General features: G+C 46.6%; 1 protein-coding gene across 1 annotated transcript; it reads right to left on the bottom strand.

Annotated features, from left to right (window-relative positions):
* Positions 1-9,654: 9,654 nt before the first annotated feature.
* LOC144099651 (uncharacterized) lies at positions 9,655-19,271 on the bottom strand. Its single transcript, XM_077633010.1, has 3 exons — positions 18,837-19,271; positions 15,958-16,182; positions 9,655-9,774 (listed from the first exon to the last, which is right to left on the bottom strand). The coding sequence occupies exons 1-3, from the start codon at positions 19,221-19,223 to the stop codon at positions 9,748-9,750; spliced, it is 639 nt and encodes a 212-aa protein (XP_077489136.1). The 5' UTR covers positions 19,224-19,271; the 3' UTR covers positions 9,655-9,747.
* Positions 19,272-23,181: the final 3,910 nt, after the last annotated feature.

Here is a 23,181-nt window from a genome sequence, read left to right as displayed (position 1 = left end):
CCTCGCTTAGTGGCGACGATCCGTCTGAAGGACCAGGCGGAGCTGACTTCAGAGAGGCACTGTGCATGGCTACGTGTCGCGCAAAAAGGAACGCTAGGTGTGGTGCCTACGTGCGAATCGTCGAATACTGAATGCGCAACTCGTGCGCTCGAGCGCTTCTGCTTGTTGTACTGCCTTCTCTTCTTCGTGGCGCTTTGCGCAAGGTGCAGCTCTGGCAGGAATTAGCGGCGCTCAAACGAGCGAATTGCTAAGAAAGAGACGCGCCTACGGTCGAGAATATAGTGTAAAACAGAGAAGGCATTTTTAGAGGCTCTCTAAACTAGAAAGCCTGCCTATTTTATGAAGTTGCTATCGAGCAGGTAACATTAACACCTCAAAAAGCTCTCCCGGAAGCTGATATGCGTACAAATCGTAGACTTTGGAGCCTTATTGTTGTCGTTAGAAGAATGTTCTTGTTGTCGTGTCCTCGAGGTTTCTCGGATTGGTGTGAAGGTAGATGGTTCCCTAAGGAGAAAAAATAAATCCTGATTTGATTGCAAAGTAAGAGAGAACAACGCTAAAATAACCTATAATAAGCTAGTGCTCGTTGTTCGCACAAAGTAGAGACCACGCACATTGAACCACAAGCGCGTACAGAGCGGTCAGTGCTGGAAGTCAGAGAATGGCGGGTGGTCAGCCTAGTGTCATATCATGGTTGGCTACGCTGCTCTAGACGGGCGCAAAAACAGAATTTTTTACTGCTTATTGCGTAAATTGCGAAATTCAGTGATAATAGCGGGTCGTCGTACAACATCGTAATCCGTAGCTCGCAATATCCGTCTGCGATCTGCGGTGCGAGTACGACGCTTGTTCGCAACATCCTTTTCTTGCATGTCCAAGAGGAAAATGGCGACATGCACGCGCTTCTTCCAAGGCTGCCAGCCTATGCACTTGCACTGGTCACATTGGGGGTTTAACCTAAACACTTTTGACTAAGGTCCAACATCGTTCCCGCTTCGAGTTGTTGAGCGATTCCGTTTCGCTCTAACATTTGCTAGCCGTCCCAATTAGCGTACTTTCAAGTCCAATTGCTTCACATAGTCCGTGGTCCCGAGTTCGATTTTCGGGCCCGGATGAATTTTTCACCAACTGCAAAGCTTCTGTGAAAGACTTACATAGTTTTTTCTTTGCCGCTGTTTCATTCCGGTGGGCGGTTTTCAATGAGTCGATCAATGTCTGTACTGAAAAAGGGTATTAGTCTGGGATAGTCGGTATATTTCGCAGGAAAATGTACAGTTTTTGCAGTAATACCTTATGGTCGTAAGGTATCGCACAACGTGAAAAAGATAGCCGGCAAAGTCGGTGTAATAATAATTGGTTTTTGGGGAAAGGAAATGGCGCAGTATCTGTCTCATATATCGTTGGACACCTGAACCGCGCCGTAAGGGAAGGGATAAAGGAGGGAGTGAAAGAAGAAAGAAGAGGTGCCGTAGTGGAGGGCTCCGGAATAATTCCGACCACCTGGGGATCTTTAAAGTGCACTGACATCGCACAACACACGGGCGCCTTAGCGTTTTTTCTCCATAAAAACGCAGTCGCCGCGGTCGTGTACGAACCCGGGAACTCCTGATCAGTTGTCGAGCGCCCTAACCACTGAGCCTCCGCGGCGGGTGGAAATCCGGTGTACGAGTCGCTTTTCCGCTCTTAACAAATGGCAGCATCTTTGCAAGAAAATCATCTGTGAAAGACCGCCACCTGCCGATTGTGAGAAGAACCATGATTTCTGTTGTGTGCCATGCCGAAAAAATGTAGTGTACAAAATTACTTCTTATCTCCCAGCAAGAATGTGTGTGAGGATTCGAAAACTGGTGTTTAAAACGCTGTGTTAAATGCAAAAAACTCTGCCCGAAATTTTACGCAGTTACAAAACGCACCCGCGGGCTTCAGGAGAGTGCACCAATATTACACGGGACGAACCACAAAGCGTTCTCAGAGTGAAGGTTCAACGCAGCTATGGTAAAAAAAAAATGCGTGGTTGTTCTAAGTAGCTGCATGCCATTGTGCAGAAACTGTAAGTATGCACCGAGGATACCGTATGACTGGTAATGGTGTCCATGTTAACGCGTCATTTAAAACACTCAAAGAAACATCTTTGTTTTCCACAATTTAATTTGAAGCCTCTTCGTTAATGCCGAAGTTTCTGATCGATTTTGGAGATTTGTTTCGAGGTCTGGGCATAACCTTAAAGTGCCTGTCAGCGCTCTCCCGCTCCCTCATTCATACTCTCCTAGCGATTTCACGCCTTTGGTCCGGCCCTGCGGTCGTGTATTCCGTGACAACTATTCTGCGATTCAAGGCCAGTTGATAATAAAATTTATTCTCAACTAGTTTTGCTCCTAGCCCTCAGTGTTGAGTGCTTATACAGGCTTTCAACCATGGGCCATTCCTCCCCAGGCCCTGAGTTATGTCCTCAGAAAATGGGAGGCTACTCAAACTGCCACGATTGAACTCTATCTCCTCCTCTTACCCAAATCCATCGCCCTGAAGGCATCTCGCAAAAGCTATGGACAGCAACGAAAAAAATTCCGTCTCGTCGATGTTCTTTTAATTTGTGTTCACCCCTTTTATTAAGATCAAGCAGTTTCTGCAACGAGGGTCAGCTCTGTTGAACTACGTTTTGATACGCTTGAACAGCGTCTTAATGTGTTCGTGACGCTCCCGTGAGTAGTCCCTTGAAAAGAGGTTTCCACTGACATAAACTTTGACGAGATTATGAAAAGCAAGGAAAAATGCTTCAATATTAGTAGAAATAATCGTTGCAAGAATGCAGGAGTTAATAAAATGAAAAGCAGTTAATTACATGTGAAAAAAGAGCCTCATTTTATTTTTTCTAAGAAACCGTGACATCAAGGGAGTCATTTTTGGTCGCACAGGCTACCTTCCTCTGCATACGCGGAAAAAGGTTGGCGATAAGCGGATTACGGAAAACGTATTGCCTTTCACTGCCGTAATCTAGCCCTAGAGGTGGCGGCCTCTAGGACGTTGGTGAAAACTATATTCTGAAGAATACTACAGATGTTGGAGCTGGAAGCTAATGAATCATGCAGCGAGACACAGGACAAAGCCAGTAAGCAGGTACTAACTCGTATGTTACCCCCCAGAGAGGAGTACAGTGGGAAAACATCGGGAGGTGAGCTTTCATAAAACCAGCAAATTTCAAAAGGGCTGCATTCCAAGGACATTTCAAGTCAGCATGTTGGCAATAAGAGAGGTGTTTTTCAGAAGCATGCAAGGGTGCACTTCTCGTTCATGATTTTTGTTTCTCATTCTAAAGGCCTTCTTTCTCTTTTCCTTCTTGCTAAACACTTTTCCACGTAGCGCCATATTGCTGGCTTGACTGCTTTTTGTAGCTGGCGCTAAAATTGATCACGCCTGCGCTTTTACTTCTGGCGCTCTATCTTCCTCCGTTCATCCCTCTGCACCTGCAGCCGGAACAATGAACAACCTACTCACCACGGAACGGCGACGAAGACGTTTTTCTCTCCCTGCCTAGCCTCTCCTGCAGACAGCGCGCGACCCATCTAGAGTTTTCCTTCTCAAGAATAAAGTGAGTGTGTCCTTTGCGTTCGGGACTGTTTCGTTAGGAAACAAGCTTTCCGAAAGAGATGACTTACTGGTATCCGCAAGTGGTCACTTGACAACTTGCAGAATAGTAGCACCCTCTGGAATATAGCACATGTTTTTTTCAAACGATAACCGTTGTTCACATTTCCTCATTCTTGTTCGAAAAGGAAGAGGGACGACGCTTTTTATCTGCATGAGAGGGAAGTTGTTGAAAGGACACAATGAATAGCCAAAAGGTCCAGTGAATCCAAAATTTCTACTCACTATAAGGCGCCAAGTTCTCCTCCAGTACCAGCACTGGTCTCTAGCTTATCCGCAGTAAATACTCGCTCTGTCTCCTTCTGTGTGCAGAGCATGGCTGCGAACACGAGGAACAGATCGAAGCAGGTACAATGGTGCACCGTAGTAACCTCCGGCAACTGCCCTTTAATCCTGTTTCACATGAAACGAACCGCTCGCTAATCCCACGGCCGTGGCGCATGCACCCTCTCGCGGAGGAAGCTACAGCGGCTGGAGCGGCGAGGTTCGGGCAAGCTGGAAATTTTCGCGACGGCCACGCGGCAGCACCGCATATCAACCAATGCCAGCCCGGTGTTGCCACGTGACTAGTAGAAGCCTAGTGCAAGAAAGCATTGGCATAGACGAGTGTTTGTGTCTGTATGCTTTTGTTTAAAAAAGATTATATAAAGTTGTGTTGAATGCTTAAAACGCAAGATTTATATTTATTTAAATAAACGGTGGAAGTAAACGACAAAATGGTGCTACTTATATAGTATGTTTTTTTGTTTGCAGGCCACCAAAATGGGTTGCAAGCGCATATCTTTTGCCAGCAACATTGGTTTTCACAGCGGTGCAAAACCCGCAGCGGCGACTCCTGTGAAACGAAAGCTCGCGAAACGCATCGCAGCCCCGCGCCTTTGTTCGCTCTATTCGCCGAATCGCTTGCATGTGAACCGCCCTTTACACTCGATCTCGAAAGTTGGTGGTAACCTGTGGGGCTTCAGGTTCACTGAGAATAAAGGGCGTCACTCTCTCTTCTTTTATAGGAAGAATAAAAGTTAAGGCAATTGACTCACCTTCCCTCTGTTGGCAGAGTAGAAGATTTAAAGGCTATCTGTGAAGGAGAATTATCGGTTTCAACCTTCAAAATTCTAGAAAAACTGAACTACAGAAAGTTGCTTTCCGTCAAACACCCTCGTTCACAGACTGGTTTTCTCTTCATTCCCTACACACAACCGAGGTTAGCGTGATCAGTCAGTCGCCCTCCATTGTAATCTTTTCAGAAATGGAGAGGGGTATGCACCTTAATCTGTGTAAACCTGAACTCTAGACGATTCCCAGCAGTTTTGGAAAGCGGGAAAACGTCGCCGCGACGAGAGGCGGAACCGGTCTGGTCGGGCCGGCAAAGGCTGACGCGCTCGGAGCGAAATCGAAACACGCTCCAAATTGCCGCTGGTTTGGTCGGGGTGCGACGAACCCGCCGATCCCGTCGGCGGTCAAGCGGCGTTTGAATGTAGAGGGTCTCTCTGTGGCCAACGTGACGTCGCCATGCCGCGCGCGCGCGTTAAGGCGCAATCACACTAGCGGAAACTTCCCGCAGCGGCCCAGCGTCAACATCGACGCTGCGTCGCAGCTCCTCGAAATGACGCTCACACGGCGCGCGTTTTCTCGCTACGGTTGTCTTGGAAGGTAGAGGGAGGAGGCGTTGAGGGAGGACCCGAACGAGCAGAAAGAGGAGGGGATAGTCGCGTGACTCCAGAGAAGACTGGAAAGCGCGCCCTTTTCTCGCGTGGTCGTCTTGACCGTCTGCTAGCTGTCTTCCCGTCGCCCTTTTTGTCACGAGGATGGCTGGTTCGAACGATGAGCTGTTGGCTACGGTAAACGTACTTATACTTCACTATACTATTCTGCACTGTATCAAGTCGCATGTTCATGCCAGCAAAGCAGCCGCCGAGTGCCCGGCCCGCCAGACGCGCGCAGTCTCCGCCTCCGCCGACGGGGTCACTGAACTGGGACCGACGTCACGGTTCACGGTCGGCGCCCATTGGGTGTTCTCGTCAGCGGCAAGGGAAAAATAGCTACCGGATTCATCGCGCTGCGGGACGGCACAGCAGGCTGCCTGCGGGAGAAAAACCGGCTTGTGCGGGAAGCGGCGCGCGGAAATCGTTGTGCGTTGCGCGTTTTCCGCCTAATGTGCGCGCGCCTTTACGTTGGAGTAAAAACGCGTCCCGCGTACTGCCGCGAGGGTCCAGCTTTACATCGCTGAGAGTGCCCACCGCTTAAGAACAAGTTGCTTCAAGGACGCGTTCATGCAACTGCCCTCATCCGACATGCTATACAAACAACGTTGGTCACGGCACCATCTTAAAGCTGTAAATAAAATAATGTGCCACCTCGTATTTGAGAAATGAAGAAATACAGAAAAGAAACCTTGATCCGTGCAAGTTTAAAAAACGAAGGTTGCGGAAATCAATCCTGAGCTCACACACATGTATATCTTCTGGCCGCGGCTTTGAGCATTGCAACATAAAAAAAGATTCATCGTCATTGTTTCAGTTTTGTTGCTAAAGGGAAAGTTACAGCTAGAGTGCTAAGTTATAATGAGCAACTATGGAAGGATATAAACAGCAAAGCTACTATTAAAAGCTTTTCCTCTTATAAGGCATCTTGCTTTAACTTCCACATTGAAAAAAGATGTCTTTTTGATCAACTATAACTGCCGCGGTTCAGAGTTTACTTCTTATGAAAAAAGAAAACGGCGTTTTTAAGTATAAAGAACCCGCTGGCATGGAGATATTGCGCAAGTGCGAGCAATGCCGTAGTATTGCCTTGGCCTCCAACATTTCAGTCACAAAACCCAAAGTGTCCTCTAGGAGAAATTCCAGGAAACATTTTTCCGTAATATTTGGTATAAAAAAGAAACACAGTTCTCAACACTTACAAAAAGTGATAAAAAAGGTGCTAATTTCACGAAACAGACCAAACGTCCAGCAGCATTTATTTCAAGGGTGCAAATTTATTCCATCCCTGATGAGAAGGGGTAAAATTTGAAGTTACCCCTTTCTTACAAATTTCTCACACCTTTTTTTAGAGTGCACTGCAGAAATCGAAATAAATTTTGCGGAAACGGAATATTTTCTAGTGGAAGCAGTGCCTAAACAGTTTTTGGCTCTTATTATTTCAGAAACAAACAAATCGCGAACATTGCTGAATTTTGGCACTCCACCTACATGATAAGAGAACTTTTGCCAATAACAGGAGTCCCGTCTGCAGAAACAGGCAATATTAGTTTCATCAGCCTCAACGTGCACGTGAAGGATAAAATAACAAATCCCGTGTTTAGCCCACGGAGAGCAGGAAAAGTGCCGGCAACAGATATGGTGGGCCAGTCAACAAACGTTACACACCTTGATATCGATCGGAAATGAGAGCAAATAAGGCGGGCTCAGAGAGAAGCTAATTGACATTAGGAATCAGGAGCTTCGGCATAGTCAGCTTAATGATATTTAGGTCAGTATCTAAGGGTAGAACAGGGCAGAAAAAAATATACGATAAAACAGGCTTCGAATGTCACGACGTACCCAATTTAGGCAAGGCTTAATTTGATGGCCTGCACCTCTGTTTCGGAGTGTACTGTAATCATTTGCGGTCTTACGTGAGACTACTCCTTGTAGGCATAGCGACATGAATAGTTCCCTTTATTTGCGAAGACAAGCTACGGAAACGGAGTCATTCGCTTTTAAAAGCTATTTATTTGGAGGCATTTTCGGTTCGTATGATACTATCTAAATGAAGTGATTACATCAGCGAAGGATAATCTGTGAACAGTCTTAAACATGAAAGAAAATTGTAATCCTAAAACGGTATACAGCTCCCTCCGCGTAATACTTTGAATACGTTCACTCAAGAAAAGACTGATCATTCAAGTCTAAACAGGCATCAGCATCTCGTAAATGCGCTGTTGATTATTGCAACAGAATTTAGAGCCTGGAGCCTTTATCAAATAAAGTGTACAGCCCAGAGCGTTGACCTCTAGGTCATGCTGTGCGGCTTGTATCGTCAGTGTTACAAATCTCTCAAAAATGAGATAGACTCTCATCCTCGCCTGTCGAAAGCTTAAGATTTGGTTCAGTGCTACAAATCCCTGGTGTTTAGCGCTCGTAGAAGTGACTGCCTCTGATCGACTGATGCGTTCAAAGATTTAAATCCGTTTCTCCAATGAAATCTCATATGGGGCAATTTGGTAAAGCCTACAAATTTATGTGGCCGTAATTTTCGCTTCGCATTTCTTATTTTCTCTTGAAGGACTTTAGGCCACTCTCACCATTTCCTCCATTCGCGATTTGATCAGTGATGAGCTCAAACTCCAACCTTGCCAGGTATGCCATCGCGGGTCATGTCAGTTCTTCTGTAATAGCTGTGTTCCAGGCATTTACCTACTGCTAACGGCCCCTGCCTGCTTCAGCATGCTTATGAACAGACTTAATTACCTACATTCTCAGTACACCGAGAGCACCGGAACGTTTTCTTCAAAAAATGTTTTCGTTCTGCGAAATTTTCTAAGGTATTAAATTCCAACGACCATAAAACTCGATTTCAAAACACCATCTCGAGAGACCCTTCTCATGTTCTAACCGTATTTTTCGACTCGTTACTGACATTTGCGATGCTTTAGGGTGCCACTGAGGCAAATTGAACGTAATTCTCGAGGCGTGGCTAGCAGCGCGAATTTTTCATTACAAAGGAGGCCACTTCTTCGTAGTAGATCCTTTGGCCAGAGTATGAATAAAGCTGCGCAAAAAAAAAATCAACCTAAAGCTAGCCTAAAAGCCAATGAAGCACACACGACTCAAGAAAGCAAAAAAAAGATTGAAATGAAGGGCAGGCGAGGAGGACCGTGCGAAAGTGTCCATCCTATACCGCACATGCCCGATCGTCTTGCCTGAGTACTACTCCGGGTCAGATATTGCAGGGCAAGGTGTTCCGCGGACCCTCCAAAAGGCTTGTGACGTCGGAAACCGCCCATGCGTTTAATGTATATCGTAGCCAATGGCGTAGATAGACGCATCGCTACAGTGTGCTCAATTTGCTGTCTATGAACGCGAGCTCTGCGGATTTATAATCATCTAGACGGCGTGCAAAAGGCTTGCGATATTGAATTTGGCGCAGATGCCTCGCGTATTCAATGACTTCGCTGCGACGACTTGTGGATTGCAGAGATAATACCCTCCTTTGAGTGTGTTATCTGTGACTGCACTGCTTTAGTGATGTCATCGACAGAGAGCCATCGGCGCGCGCTGACGAGGGCACCGACATGGGCGTGCTGCGAAGCAGTCTTTTTATTTGGTGCTGAAGCCCTCATGGTAAGGGGTAACGTCGCGCAGCATTGTCCAAACTGCGCAGGATCCTTTGTAGCGCGATATACCGGCCCAACTCGACCACTAGAGCAGCGGAAAGCCTGTAGATGAATTTGAGACAGGAGCTGTCAGCAGCCAGGCGGCACATGTGAAATAGCACTGATCTACTTCTACACTTGAAAGAAGGCTCGTGACAATTTCACGTTTGACTTCTCTGCATACCTTTTCTTGTTTTAAAACTGCTTTCTTAGAACTGATTCCGAAGGCTGTGTGGAAAAGTAGCTTTTTGGCGTTATCGAATGTCACTGCCAGTGGCTAGAAATAGGCGGCGCTACAGTGTGTTTAATTTGCTGTCTGTAGTGACGAAATTTTAGCATTGTACGATTTTAAATTTCAACAAAAGGGTGTGGCATTCTCTTGTGTTTCGACTATTAAATTGGCAATTTGGCGTGTACTATCAAGAAAATTTTGCAAAATCTAATATTGCTTAGGCAATTGAGCTCATTTTTAGCAGTTATCAGCACAGAAAATTTTCATATGTTGTTGCTGCTTGAATGAGAGCAACAAAGCGAACAAAATGCATGAGCGCATTGGGATTCAAACATGTTTTCTACATATTTACAAAATGCCGTAATGTTACCATTTAATAGTCTTTTGAGACATCTGATAGGCAAATGCGTCACTTTTAATGAGGGTTAATTTGCAATTAAAACGCAAATTTTAACACAAAATAGAACGTTTAGAAAAAAAAATTGCTCCAAAGTACCGCCTTCACCATACAGGCGGTTCACGGTGGCCCGGAAGCGGGAGCGACCTGCGTAAAAAATAAAAAAAATAAAATAGCATGAGACGAAATAAGGAGAAAAACAACCACTGCAAAATATTTCTTGGAAGCCCAGTTTATAACTTTCAGTTGTTTCATGGCTCCAGCTTCTTGCCAAAATGTTTCTGGCCTCCATAATTACTGCAGCGATGAGATGACTGAAGCACATTGATACACATCCTTAAACACGCCCCCCGTTGCCGTGGTGGCTTACTGGTTATGGTGCTCGGCTCCTGATCCGAATGACGCGCGCTCAATTCCGGCCGCGGTGGTCGCATTCGATGGAGACGAAGTGCCAGAGGCTCATTAACTGTGTATTGTCAGTGCATGTTAAACAACCCAAGGGCATCGAAATTATGCGCAGCCCTACACTACAGTGTTTGTAGGAAAGAGACTGCTTACAGATCCCGTAAATCCTCAGCGACAAGAGGACACGAAGGCCCGTGGAAAAGCAGACAGTCACGTGACAGAGATGCTTGTGGCGTCGTCCGTTATTTTAAAACCTAAATCTGACGTCTAGCTCTCTCATCGTGTTTCAGCTAAATGTCTCTCTTATTTGGTGAAGACTATTTGGTGTTCAGACTAGATACGCACTTTATATTACTCTTTCGTCGACAGCGCAGTACTTTGCAAAAGACAGCCTTCTTTTAGAGTTTAAGATTATCGATACCGGAGGCATTGTACGAATCATCCGAAAACGGCAAATTCTAGCTGATATTTTTAGCGGGTCTTGGAGCTAGTACTTCATGGTACAAGTTCTTGATGAATACGAGCAGGTCCATTTCGCCATTGTCGGCACCAGTTACAACTCAAGATTGCGTCTTTCTACGCATTAAATGCAAGGAGCCTCACGACTCGAGTTTAAAGTGAGAAAAAAAATGCAGTTAGAACTGTGACTGAATTAAGCCGCATACAGCAAGCCCCATTATTGATAAGTGCTTATCAGTGCGAGGTTGTAGCGAGGATGTGATCGCTCCTGCTGATGTGATCCGCAGTTTCTTCCTCCTTCTGTACTTCTCGTTGGCAAATTCTTGCGAATAGTGCAGATTATCGTCTGTATTGCCGAGGAGTATGCAATATTAGTAATTAGTCAGCTTTATACACAGCTCTATGCGGGCTTCCCAAAGAATATTAAAATTTTTGTAAGCTTGAACAAATAATGACATTGATATGCTTGTGCAGTGATTTGCGTTTTTGCAAATTTTTGCACTCAGGCTGTTTTCGGGCCGATGTGCATTTGGGATACTCACGCAATAGTGCAGTATGATACCGTGTATACTGAGCTGTGTGAGCAAGGGGAGCGCATGGAGAGTATTGTACGATTATATTCATTTCATTTTAGATCCTCATTTTTCTGCAGTGTTGTACATAACCTGAGCACGTAAACTGTTAGCTAAAACGCCTCCAAACAGGGTCCTTAGGTAGCTAGTAGTAATCAGCCTGACTGCTATTTGTCAACTCAAACTGTCCGCATTCAAAAGTCTATTTCAGTGCAAAGCTGCGAGTTCAGATCCAAAATTCACATCGACTAATTCTGTAATGAGAAGTAATACAGCCACAGAGGCCGCGACTTCGTTCAATTCATTCCACAATCTGCGTGCAGAGTAAATAAAGATTGCAGTTAATAATTAGAAACAAATCGCGCCGAGTATTTCTTTCCCGCAGCCCAGTTTATCTATAAGCCTCACAAAATAGTATGCTCAATTAATTTGAGAATTAGACCATATACGCGCTATTCAGCGCCGAGTGGAACGGCGCTACACACGGGCCAGATGCTTAAGGGGCCTCAAAGTGGCGCGATGTCTGTAGAGCAAAATCAAGGGACAAATACACTGGCTGGCGGAAGAAAAGCGCTGGAAGTCTTATTACTCTCTGGATCCCCGAAAGACTATCTACCTCTTTTGGCAGATGGTGCGGGGGCTTGGAACGCTTCCACAGCATCGAATCCCATTCTACGCGTTAGCGCCGCACCAAGCCCATCGCCAGTTTGATGTAGCAACTGGTTTCTGCAGAATTATTGCGGGTGCAATGAAAACCTCGAGTTGCCAGTATGTTCCTCCTGCATCACGAACATCAGCGATGGATGTTATCTTTACTGCTGAGGAACTCAGCGCTACCCTTGCTAAGCCGTGAGTGGCCGTTTGTCTTCACCAGGGCCAGAGGGGTTCGATTGCCAGTGCCGTCTGAGACAACCTGTTTCCTAATGGCTCAAGGATTTCCCCCGCATAGTGCTCGGCTCTTCCTAGTTGAAATGCTTGGGACAAGAGTCGTGGAACAAACCATTGCATTGATGGGCCAGTGATTTGTTAGGCCGTAAAACAAACCAAAATCCGCCTTATGCGATAAAAGCCCACTTCAAACCGAAGCCTTGGCCTTGAGATAGAGCATCCGGCTCGAATTCAGGAGGTGCCGGATTCGATCCCCAGTGACTCCGGACATCCACCCGTTTTCTATTTGGTGGAAGAACAGTAGCGGTAGCCTAATGGTTGGCCATCCGCCTCGCATGCGAGAGGTGCGGGGTTCGAACCCCTGTGGCGCTGGATGCCCACCGGTGATACTATGAGTACAACCTTCCCCTGAACTGGTGCTCGGCTCAATTAGGGTGTAATGTTTGGGAAATGGGTCTTTGACCCCAATTTGGGCCTGATTGCATCACCTATACTGCGCTGTGTCACCTTGGCGACGACGCGCGACGAGAGGTACTCAACCTTTACAATCATTCATGGCCCAACGGTGTTGCTGGTCTCCAGTGGAAATCCAGTCGGCTGATACCGCTACTAAAACTACGGAAATCCGATATTGAGCTCACATCTTTGGCCTAATGTCACTGATCTTCTGTCCCCAGATTAGCAAAATAAACGCCAGGAGCACATGTGCTTGGCAGGTTTTTCTTCATGTCAAAGATGCTTACGATAACCTGACACATTAAGCCACTCTTGATGTGCAATGGCCTGTTTGAATTTGTGGCCAGAGTGTTCAGGTGGATCAAAAGGTATTCGACCAAAAGGCCATCTTTATTATGTGTGAAGTTGTTCCGACACCTGTTCATTACACCCCCCAGGGCGTGCCCCAGGGCGGAGTTCTGAGCCCTACATTGTTTAAGCTGACACTTATATCACTCCCAGAGAACCTACCAAATACCGTCCATATTTCTATGTGTACCGATGACGTCTGCATCTCAGCCTCCACTCTGACGCTTCTGAAGGTGCGACCAAGACTTCAGCGAGTTGAAACCACAACTTCCTGCTCTCTCCGAGAGCATGGTCTTAGCATTTCAGACGTGAAGCGCGCGTTATATAGTGTGGCAAATACACGCAAATGAATCACTCAATATCCTCTAACTATCGACGGCCCACCCATTGCCTATTGTACTTCTCATTGCTGTTTAGGGGTTATCATTGACAGCACAGGAGTTTATCATGCAGCCCGCATTGCAGTGTGAGCGAATCTCCATCCTCTACTGAGATTTCTGTCCGTGAAATCATTGGGCTTTTCGGTTCAGGCAATGCTGCAGCTGCACGGAGCACTTTTCTTGGGATTTTTGCGGTATAATACTGCCGTGCTATTGAACACACACAAGACAAATTTGCGTGCCCTCTGGACTGTAAAGGTCAGCCTCTTCACACACGCCTGGGTATCCCTCGCAGCTTACCAACAGTTCAACTATTGCTATCGACAAGGGCGACCCACTTTCGACGCGTATAACATTTGACACCCTGCTGATACACGCACTTAAAGTAGCAAGGATTCCTCAACGTCATCTCGTTTCAGTTACGGTACTGAGCCCATATGCAGCGTTTTGTAATGTAATAGGAGCCCACCAATTGTCCAACTTGTCACAGTTAATCCCGGCCGCACGGCCTTCCACTGCGGTGTGGTGTCCGGGGGAGTCATGTATGCGCCTTGCAATTCATAGGATAGCGAAGAAAACGAAGTTATCGACTCCGATCCTTAAGCAGCTGACACACTACCTATTCTATGCCAAATATGACCGCACGCATGTACATACACCTCGCTCGGACTCATCTACTATTTCAGTTTGCGCCGTGGTCATTCCTAGAAAACAGGCCAGTATTAACCAACTAGTTTCTTATTGGACAGCGTCAACAGGGTCTGAATGGTCCACTCTTCATATATCTGCGCTGTACATCGGTGCATAAACACTCCACAAATGAGCTGTGTTCTGCGATTCAAAAGCTGTCTGCAATGTCTCAATTCTGCTTTCCTCAATGGCGATCACGAGAAAACCACAGCGGAGATGAGACGTCTTCAACGCCAGGCACTGGAAGAAGGTCATGACGTCATCTACCAGTAGCTATCAGGACAAGTGGAATCGTCAGGAAATGACGCAGCTGAGGCTAGGGCTCCATTGGCCCACGGCAGTACCAACATTCTCCGCATACCACTGACAAGAGCCGACACAGCGTGACATTTGAGAGTGCTTGGCCGGAGTGAGATTTCAGCGTCATGGTCTCCCGCTGCAAAATATACATGCCGTTTGCTCTGCCTCGACCGCATACTTCAACTAAATCCTCCGGACGGCCTCTCCCGCAGCGATGCTACACTTTTGTGTCGCCTTAGGCTGGGAGTGCCATTTACAAATGCCTACTCCTACTTAATCGCAAGGCAGGCTTTCGTGCCTGTGAGAACAGCTGGCACGAAATTACAATTGAGCACCGACTTTGTGAGTGCCCCCGGTTTGAACGTGAGCGTGTCCTCCTTTGCTGGAACGCTCCGGCGCTTTGATCCTCCGCCCCTTAAATCCTCTGCCCTTGGACTAAACCTTCATCGCAGAGGACAGCTGTGAAGGCGCATTTCAAGTTCTTGAAATACACAGGACTGAGTTCAAGGTTGGAAACTTCCAGTCTCTGTGTCTCCTGTTAATAATTGAATACGGACACGTGAAAAAGTGATCTCACTTTCCCTTTTCCCCTTTCTATCTCTCCCTCTGTGCCCCTTCCCGCGTGTATTGTAGTATACTGGGCGTCACCTAGTACACCTCGCTGCTTTCCGTTCATGTCCCTCTATCTTTTTCAAAGATAGTGCACATACTCAATGCCACTCGGGAATCTCATCGGCCTCCGAAGAAACTGAAATGCAAAATCGCGAATCACAATGGTTACGAAGAATTTTTTATCTTCACCTTAAATTCTTGAGACAACAGCTCTCAGTTGATGTCAACTGTTGATTGCTGACTTCTCCACACATATGTTAAAAAACGGTATCCGTGAGGACGACAGTTCCTAAAGCTGCTCATTCTTGATACCGCTGCAGCAAACACGACGGAGGCTGTCATCCACCAAAATCTAACGCCGTCTTGCGATATGTTTCCCTTAATTATACCCGGCATACTATATTTAAATTTCGACATGTAGCGCGAACGACGAGATTCTGGTCATTTACACACTTTTCGCGTAGTAAAGCACGACACTACAATGAACCTACACTCTAACAGACGATTAAGGGCCCATACGTGACTCTGGATTGAACGCAAACACAATTCAGCATAGACTAGAGCCTACAACAGAATATAACCGACCAGAACACAAAAATGTGCTCCACATTGTTGAATCTTTCCGCGCTTCAGTGGGTTTGAGAAGGAAATACATGTTTCATACTTTCTTTGGCCCTGCTCCCTCATAGATTCTTACTAAAGTGTCAGCCAGTAATACTAAATGGGCAGCTGTGAAGAAAAGCGAGAAGCGCTCCCCAGAAAGCCACAAGTAGTTCTAAGTACAAGTAACACCGGCTACTAGAGACAAGGAAGCAAGCAAACCTCATCCTACTGAGACCAAAAGGTTCAAAATATACTTGAGTTTTGCTTTTCTATAGTGCTTATACCTAAGCAAACTGCATTCTACTGTGAAAAATGAATCTAGGTCTTTAAAGGCAGGCAAAAAGAACCCGGGGTCTTCGCTGTCGGCTATTCTGTCGAATAAGATACTCGAAACTGCGGTTCACAACGTGGGGGTGAAGCCGGCTAGTCAAACCTGGTTAAAATGTAGCACATGGGTCTGGCGCTTTTGCAACTTTTAGCATAATGTGAGGAAGCCACTGGCGCTGATAGGCCACCAGCATGAGTGGAAGAGTTCTCATTTGTTCTCTCGTATTTTTTCGGCTGTAAGTTTAAGGTCGTTATCAGAAGTGTGCAGGCGCCTGCGAGATGCCACTTACATAAGTGGGCGGGGAAAAGCAGCCGAGATCACCGTGCGCCAAGTCCCGCTGGCCCTTTCCGCCACTATCTCCCCACTGAAGCACTGCCAGCACCTTGGCAGTGGCGGCGGTGACGGAGGCGGTGCACGTCCAACCGACAACGCCTTCCGCGTAGGGGGACAGGCGGGTGGCCCAAAACAGACGTCGCTCTCCACGTATGCCGGGGAGCCGAGCCTGGGCGGTTGGCTGCAACAGGCACATTAATAGCGAAGTCCACTCAAGGATTTCCGAAGAGAAATGCAAAGCAATATCGGTATACCCGACAGCCGCGTGCTGAGAAAAGATTTGTCACTTATTACGCGCCCAAAAGAAGGGTCTACGCAGTCACAATTTTATTTGAGAAGAAGGTCCAGGTGGACAAAACATTAAAACTGGAATAACATAGGTAAGAATAACGATTAATAGTTGTACAGTATTATTAACTGCGCTACTGGGTAGATTTCCTTAGGCATGACTCCTTAATGATGGGAGTAGATCAAACAGCGGTATCATTAAGTGCTTTTGGCCGTAGTATTTGCAGCGGAGTGCCCATGTTTAACACTCTCGCAAGAAAAATTAGGAAAACCTACCCCGTACTGATAAAATTTGTCTTCTAAATCAGGAACTAACGAAGCGAAATAAAATTTGCTGACATGTCCCAAAGCAGTTTCATATTCACTATTCCATATTTGTTCACACCTGAGAGACATCGCTTTGCACATTATTTTGCTGTTGAGCTATTAACGGTTGTCACTTATCCCTTATCGTTTCTTTATTTATAACTGACTGATTTCGTTGTCATCATTCTTCTTCTGCCAGACTAATAGGAGCATATTCTCTCTGTCTTTGCACGAAATTACTCGTCCTAGGCGACACCTCTGAGCGATGTCATGTTTTTCATGTTCAAAATTTAGAACGTCAGAGTTGTCGGCACTATAAAATTTCTTTTCATCCGCCACTTTAAAATGGTGCTTAAAATTTTCTTCAGGTACACAGATTCCTAGTCTGGTTCTCCGATGGCATGCGCAGCGGTGGCTGTAATTCTCTCCACAACAAACATCAACGGCACCTGACTCTTCTCAGATGTGTACATAACCTGTTGCAACTGTCCCGCTAGCCCCTTAAAACATAACTGGTGGCTCCATAGGTTATTGATCGGGTTGCATGTCGGCATCACCCATAATATTATTAGAATGGACACAGGAAGATAGGCATTTGCAAAAGTGCGCCGCAAGCGCAGCCTGCAAGGATTCCGAGGGATGCGAAGACCACAAATAGGAGTGCCTGAGTTGTCTCCAGCAGAGGGAAGTAGTGCAGGCCAGACAACGCACACCCCCCAAGCGGAAATTCAACGTTCAAAACACTGCCCACAATACTGCCGCCAAACTTCCAGTACGTTGAACTGGATCTTCTGTACTACAGCCTTGCGTTTCAGGGACGAAACACCATATATCTGGTTGCACTGGCTGTTCCGTGTCGATCAGCGAATTTGGTTCCCCATACCAAGATGTGTAGTTTCTGCGAGCCCATCAGAACCCATCAGAAATTCTCCCAGCCATTTCCACCCTTCAGAAGCCAGGACCCACCAGAAGCACACGCCGCATCACAACAAAATGCCACGACGAAGCTAATTTAAAGATGGTATGGGACGCGATCAATATAAAAGCGAAAGGGGAAAACTAAATGTTAAATCAATGCTTCTAGAGCAGATTTGTCGCACCGCATTGCATCACCACGCATTATATTTTGTTACACGGATATTGTAGAACCGGAGCCATTACAACAAAACTTCATTTTTCTAACGTCTCAGAACTATTTCAAGTACCTCACAGACCACCCACTAAATGACTGCACTTCTAAGTTTGAACCTTGAAATAATGTCACCAAAATATCAGAAGAAAGCGAGTGATTTTCGATGCTGGTTTCTTCCCATCAAAACTAGCAGCGTTTTAATTACTGTTGAACCTGGTTAGACAGCGAAAGCTATGGTGTATCGGGCAACTAGACGCGGCTTGGCATTTGTAACTTAGTCTGCGTTCCGGATACTGGATAGGCAACGGGTGCTCCGGCAGCTAAAAGTTAAATTAATGGGTTTTCGCGAGATGTTGACCACTCAATGAACGCTGTGGCCTATTGCTGCAGTGCCGCGCGTCTGCCACATTGTTGTCACTGCTAATGAACGGAGGCCACATCTCTCTCTTACCACGGCCACGTACATCATAGCGCAATTGAGGTGTCCACTGACCCAGGGAGCCAGTTACGCGCTCTTCCTTTCCTCAAAATCACCGCAGTCTATATCGCTGTCAACGCCTTCGCCAATGAACACAATGAACGCCGACATCCTACAGCTTAACTTCCGCCTTTCTGCTACAACATTATCAATGGTGGTGGTAGTGGTTTTATTTAATATGATAGTAAAAAGGAAGGAAAAGATTTTTGCTAACCCCGGCATCTGCCATCGATGCACCATCGATGATCGATGATCGAAGCACCTGAGCTGGGGCAGCGGAAATAAAGGACAGCAGTGTCAACGCATGCAGCGCGCATCTCTCACTATCGCCACGTAGCTTAAAGCGCGACTGAGGTGTCCACTGAGCCAGGTGGCAGGTGTGCGCCTTTCTTTGCTAAGCGAAGAGTCTGTATCGATTGCAAGGCTATGATTCAAGCGTTGGTACAAGAGCGCGGTGACGACGGCTGCACGCGCAGCTAGAGCGCAGTGATGTCATGGCGGTCACGTGAAACAGCTCGGAGGCAGCGGCACACTCTAACCCTCCTCTCCCGCTCCTCGGTTCAATGCCATATGAAACAAAAGCCGAACAAACTACAGAAGGCAGTAGTAAAGCTTGCGCTTTAATACTCACCGGAGTACCCTTCGATGTGAAAGTACCGCGGTGGTGTATGGGTGGACGGCTCACGGCTCTGACAGGCTGGGCGCTCTCCCGGACATGCAGCCGCCGTGGACATCGACGTGGAGCTCGAGAGCAGTGGCCGGCATCACCTGCCTGTCCACCGCGTTTGCTGCCGCAGGGTCCGCCCGAGACGGCTAGGCCGCGGTAGATCTCGGAGAGCGGTGGCCGCCCAGGTGACCACTTTGCAGAGTCCATGTTGCGACCGCAGTCCCCGGGGCAGGAGCCCAGTCCTCGCTCGGTGGCGCCACGACAACACGGAGGAGACGAGAGGCGCGGCGAAGAAGGCGACGATCCGTCTGAAGGACCAGGCGGAGCTGACTTCAGAGAGGCACTGTGCATGGCTACGTGTCGCGCAAAAAGGAACGCTAGGTGTGGTGCCTACGTGCGAATCGTCGAATACTGGAAGGAAGGAAGGAAGGAAGGAAGGAAGGAAGGAAGGCCTCAGACGTTGCTGGCACATACCCACTACGGGGGAGTGGCCAAGACACAGGCGGTTAATTACTGGATACAGGAAATTTTTGACGGGAAAAGGAGTGGTAATAGTATGTAGTCTGATAGATTGGAAGAGGGAAGGAAAGGGGTCCAGTTAACTTGGAGATCGAAGACGGGACAATTGCTTAATGTGCATAATAGTACACAATGCCTGTAATGTTGCAATGTCTTACTGACAGAGATCAGGAAAAATAAATTAGGATGGGAGTCGCTGCGTTTCTTGAAGAAAATTTTGCACAGCAGAGCGCACACTCCTGTCGCTTCGTCCAAGCAAAGAAGCGCCAATGGAAAGAACAACCGCGGAAGACACAGGCAAGCCCAGTTGATGAAATGGAATTTGCAAAAGACGCTTCCTCAAATGAGAAAAGCGGCGGCAGAACAGCAGGAAGTGATCTATTGTCTCAGGTTCGGCACAAAAAGGGCACAGTGGGGAAGCTGCCAGGCCAGATCTGTGAAGGTAGAAATTTAGAAGGGGAACCCGGCAACGCAAGCGCGTGAAAGAGACCTCTAGTCTGCGTGAGCGCCAGTCTTTGCTACTCCAAGGATGCAGAAGATGCTGATATTCGGGAGACGATGTAAGAGCCGAGGCAGCAAATTCCTGAAATATTGTGCAGCTGCGAAACCTCACCGCAGCTGTATATGCACACGATGGTAGGACAGCAACAATTGGGCCGCTGAGAGAGGCTCTTGCTAAGGAATCTGCAACCTCATTTAAGTGAAAGCCCATGTGACCTGGTACCCAAAGCAACCTTACCGAATTTAGATGCAGCGGAATCAGGAACTTAAAGAGGCGTAATGGCCGAGAGTCAGTGGGCGAGGATAAGGAAGAACAAATGGACAGAGAGTCTGTCATAACCACGACCTGGGAAACGGTAGATTCTAATTTTCGTAAGGCTAAGATTACTGCTAATAATTCAGCCAGAAAAATTGGAGTGAAGTCAGGAAGACGGAGAGAAAAAGACCAATCCAGTGAAGGTGAAAAAATTCCCACACCTGCCTTTTCGCGATCCTGCGAGGCATCGGTAGCAATAAGAACATGAGAGGGAAAGGACCTTAGGTGGTCCTGCAATAGACCCTGAAGAAGCGGGAAGGGCTGCAGCTTTGCATTCGATGGGAAAATGTCATCGAATTCAATCTGGACAGATGAGGAGTTGTTATATATTTGGCGGACATCAGTGAAATGGATATTTATGCGATCAAGGAGGGACTGCACGTAACATATCTGCGGGGTATGAAATCGAGACCAGGCAGCACTAAAAAAGGCGGAAGGTTGACTAAGAAATATTATACTGGAAGCGTGAAGAGGGGAGTCGCACAATTTTAAAAATGTTTGAACTGTTAAAAGGCGAAACCTAGCTGATAACGAAGGCATTCGCGCCTCAAGGTGCAGAACAGCATTGGCGACATATTTTGGAAGCCCCAGACAAAGGCGCAACGCCTCACGCTCCAAAAGCACAAGAGGGCGAAGTTTATAGGCAGGAGCTCCTGAGAATAAAACACACCCGAACTCCAAAATTGGGCGGACGTACATTTTATAAATCATCAGAAGCGTATGCCTTCTCATGCCTGACCTAGCACTACAAAGCCTGCGCAGGATGCCAATGGCCCGAACTCCTTTTGCAGAAACTTGCTCAATGTGTGGCCGCCAGGAGAGAGTAGAGTCGTATATTACACCGAGATACTTCACCGTCTGAACTTGAGGTATTATGTTATTTCTATAGACCAGGCAGATGTTTACAGGAACAGAAACTGAAATACTAACAATGCGCATTTCTTCACATTAAGGGACAGATGAATTCTTCCTAGCCAGTTGTCAAGAACATTGAGGTAATTTTGCAGGGTGCGATAAAGAGTGTGAATGTCACCTGCTGATGCAAAAAATGCAATATCGTCGGCGTACACATAAGTTTTCACATTTTGAATGCATGGAATTGAGCTTAGAAAAATGTTAAAAAGAACAGGGGAGAGAACTGATCCTTGCGGAACACCTCTTGTCTGTGGAAATCTCCATGAGGAAATACCATTTTGGCAGCAGTAAAATTCTCTATTTTCTAAAAAGACCGAAATCCAGGCTACAAAATAGCTTGGGAAGTTGAGTTCCTGTAATCTTAGTAATAGAGTCGAGTGCTCCACGCTGTCGTATGCTTTACTGATATCCAAGGTGACAAGCGCAGCAAACTGTTTTCTATTGCGAGCTAATTTAATACGACTCTCAAGATCAGTATGAGCACACCAAATTGAACAACCCGGCCTGAAAGCAATTTGACATGGATTCAATACAGCATTTTCTGAAATGAATGACATGACACGGCCGAGAAGGACCCTTTCCACCAATTTCACTAGGTTCGATGTTAACGAAATAGGGCGTATATTGTCTAAAGTTAAGCCCTCCCCTTGCTTTTTAAGCAATGGAACTATTTCAGCAAGACGCCACTCATGCGGTATCCAAGGACCTTTAATAGAATGGTTAATTAGAGCCAACAGGTCTGCAGTAGATTCATTGAACAAAATTTTGATCATAGATGAAGTGACCTTATCGGGGCCAGGAGCCGCTGGGGATAAGCGCAGAACAATTTGCGACAGCTCAGGCATAGAGACCTCAGAGAAATCACTTGAGGTGCATGTGAATATAGTAGGAGAAGGTAAAGCAGATGTAAAGCGAAGCTCTAGGCCACACGCAATATCCTCTAAGGCCTTTGCGATGTCAGCAGGGGACTGAACGAGGGATTCAATGTTGGCAGTCGGAGGAATCACCTTGTTGCGCCTCATGAAACTAAACAAGGCTCGTTTACTGCCCGATTGGGAAAGGAAATCATAATGATTTGTATTATACTCCTCCTTTGCACGGGCGACAGTGCGCTTAAATGTTGCTGCAACATACTTATAATCCAGCCAATTTTTTGGGCATTGATTGATGAGAAGTTTCTTCCAAGCTGCTTTCCGTCGTCTATATGCACGCGTGCACTCAGAATTCCACCAACTGTTCGCGATTGCACCCTTTGTTCTCTTAACCAAAAATTCAGACTTTTGCCTTGCATGGTCCAGTACTGAACATAGATGTGCAGCCTTGCTTTCGGCACTTATCTGAGCGCGAGTGTCTGAAGTGATTTGGAGGGCTGATTTTAGAGTGTCTTTAAAGCAATTGTAATTTATTAACGTGCGCTGATGTCGCTCAGGAAGAGTTAATTTACACGCAAACTTGAAACTAATCGGTAGATGATCACTGTTTGTTGCACAGTCAACAGGCGCCCAAGACATAACGGAGACTCCTGGGGAGGAAAAAGTTAAATCCAGGGCAGAGCGGCATTGACTGCGAACAAACGTAGGCAATCCGGAATTGTTGCAGATGAAGTTGTTGCCAGAAGCCCAATCAAATAGCCTAGAACCAAAGCTGTCTGTTTTAAACCCCCAAGTCACATGGTGCGAATTGAAGTCGCCAAGTAATAGAACCTGAGATCGGCTACTAGACATGAGTGAGTCAAGGGGCCGAGTGTCACGCACACCAGACGGGAAATATGCATTAGCTACCGTAAAGGGCTGTTGACCTGGGACACTGAGGTCAACCGCAAGGATTTCACATTCATTGTCCGGATATTGAAAAGAAATGCATGCCCTGTGGCAAAACTTTTTAGATATGAGCAATAACAACCCTCCCCCTCGTGATGACCGGTCAAGCCGGAACGGATGGTAATCCTTGAGATGATAATTGAAATTTGGAGTTAGCCATGTTTCCTGTAAAGCAACTAAATCTGGTAGAAGCTGATTGCATAGGCAATTTAAATCTATTGAAGCTGAGAATATTGAT

Source organism: Amblyomma americanum, chromosome 1 (assembly GCF_052857255.1).
Source record: "Amblyomma americanum isolate KBUSLIRL-KWMA chromosome 1, ASM5285725v1, whole genome shotgun sequence".
Classification (NCBI taxonomy): domain Eukaryota; kingdom Metazoa; phylum Arthropoda; class Arachnida; order Ixodida; family Ixodidae; genus Amblyomma; species Amblyomma americanum.
The sequence above is the reverse complement of the archived record's forward strand: the minus strand, read 5'-3'. Positions and strand labels throughout refer to the sequence as shown.

Coding starts and splice junctions, on each gene's coding strand:
- LOC144099651 (XM_077633010.1), bottom strand. CDS start 19,223: ATGCACAGTGCCTCTCTGAAGTCAGCTCCGCCTGGTCCTTCAGACGGA. Junction 16,183..18,836: donor TCACATCGAAGGGTACTCCG/GTGAGTATTAAA, acceptor TGCCTGTTGCAG/CCAACCGCCCAGGCTCGGCT. Junction 9,775..15,957: donor GCTTTTCCCCGCCCACTTAT/GTAAGTGGCATC, acceptor TTTTTTACGCAG/GTCGCTCCCGCTTCCGGGCC.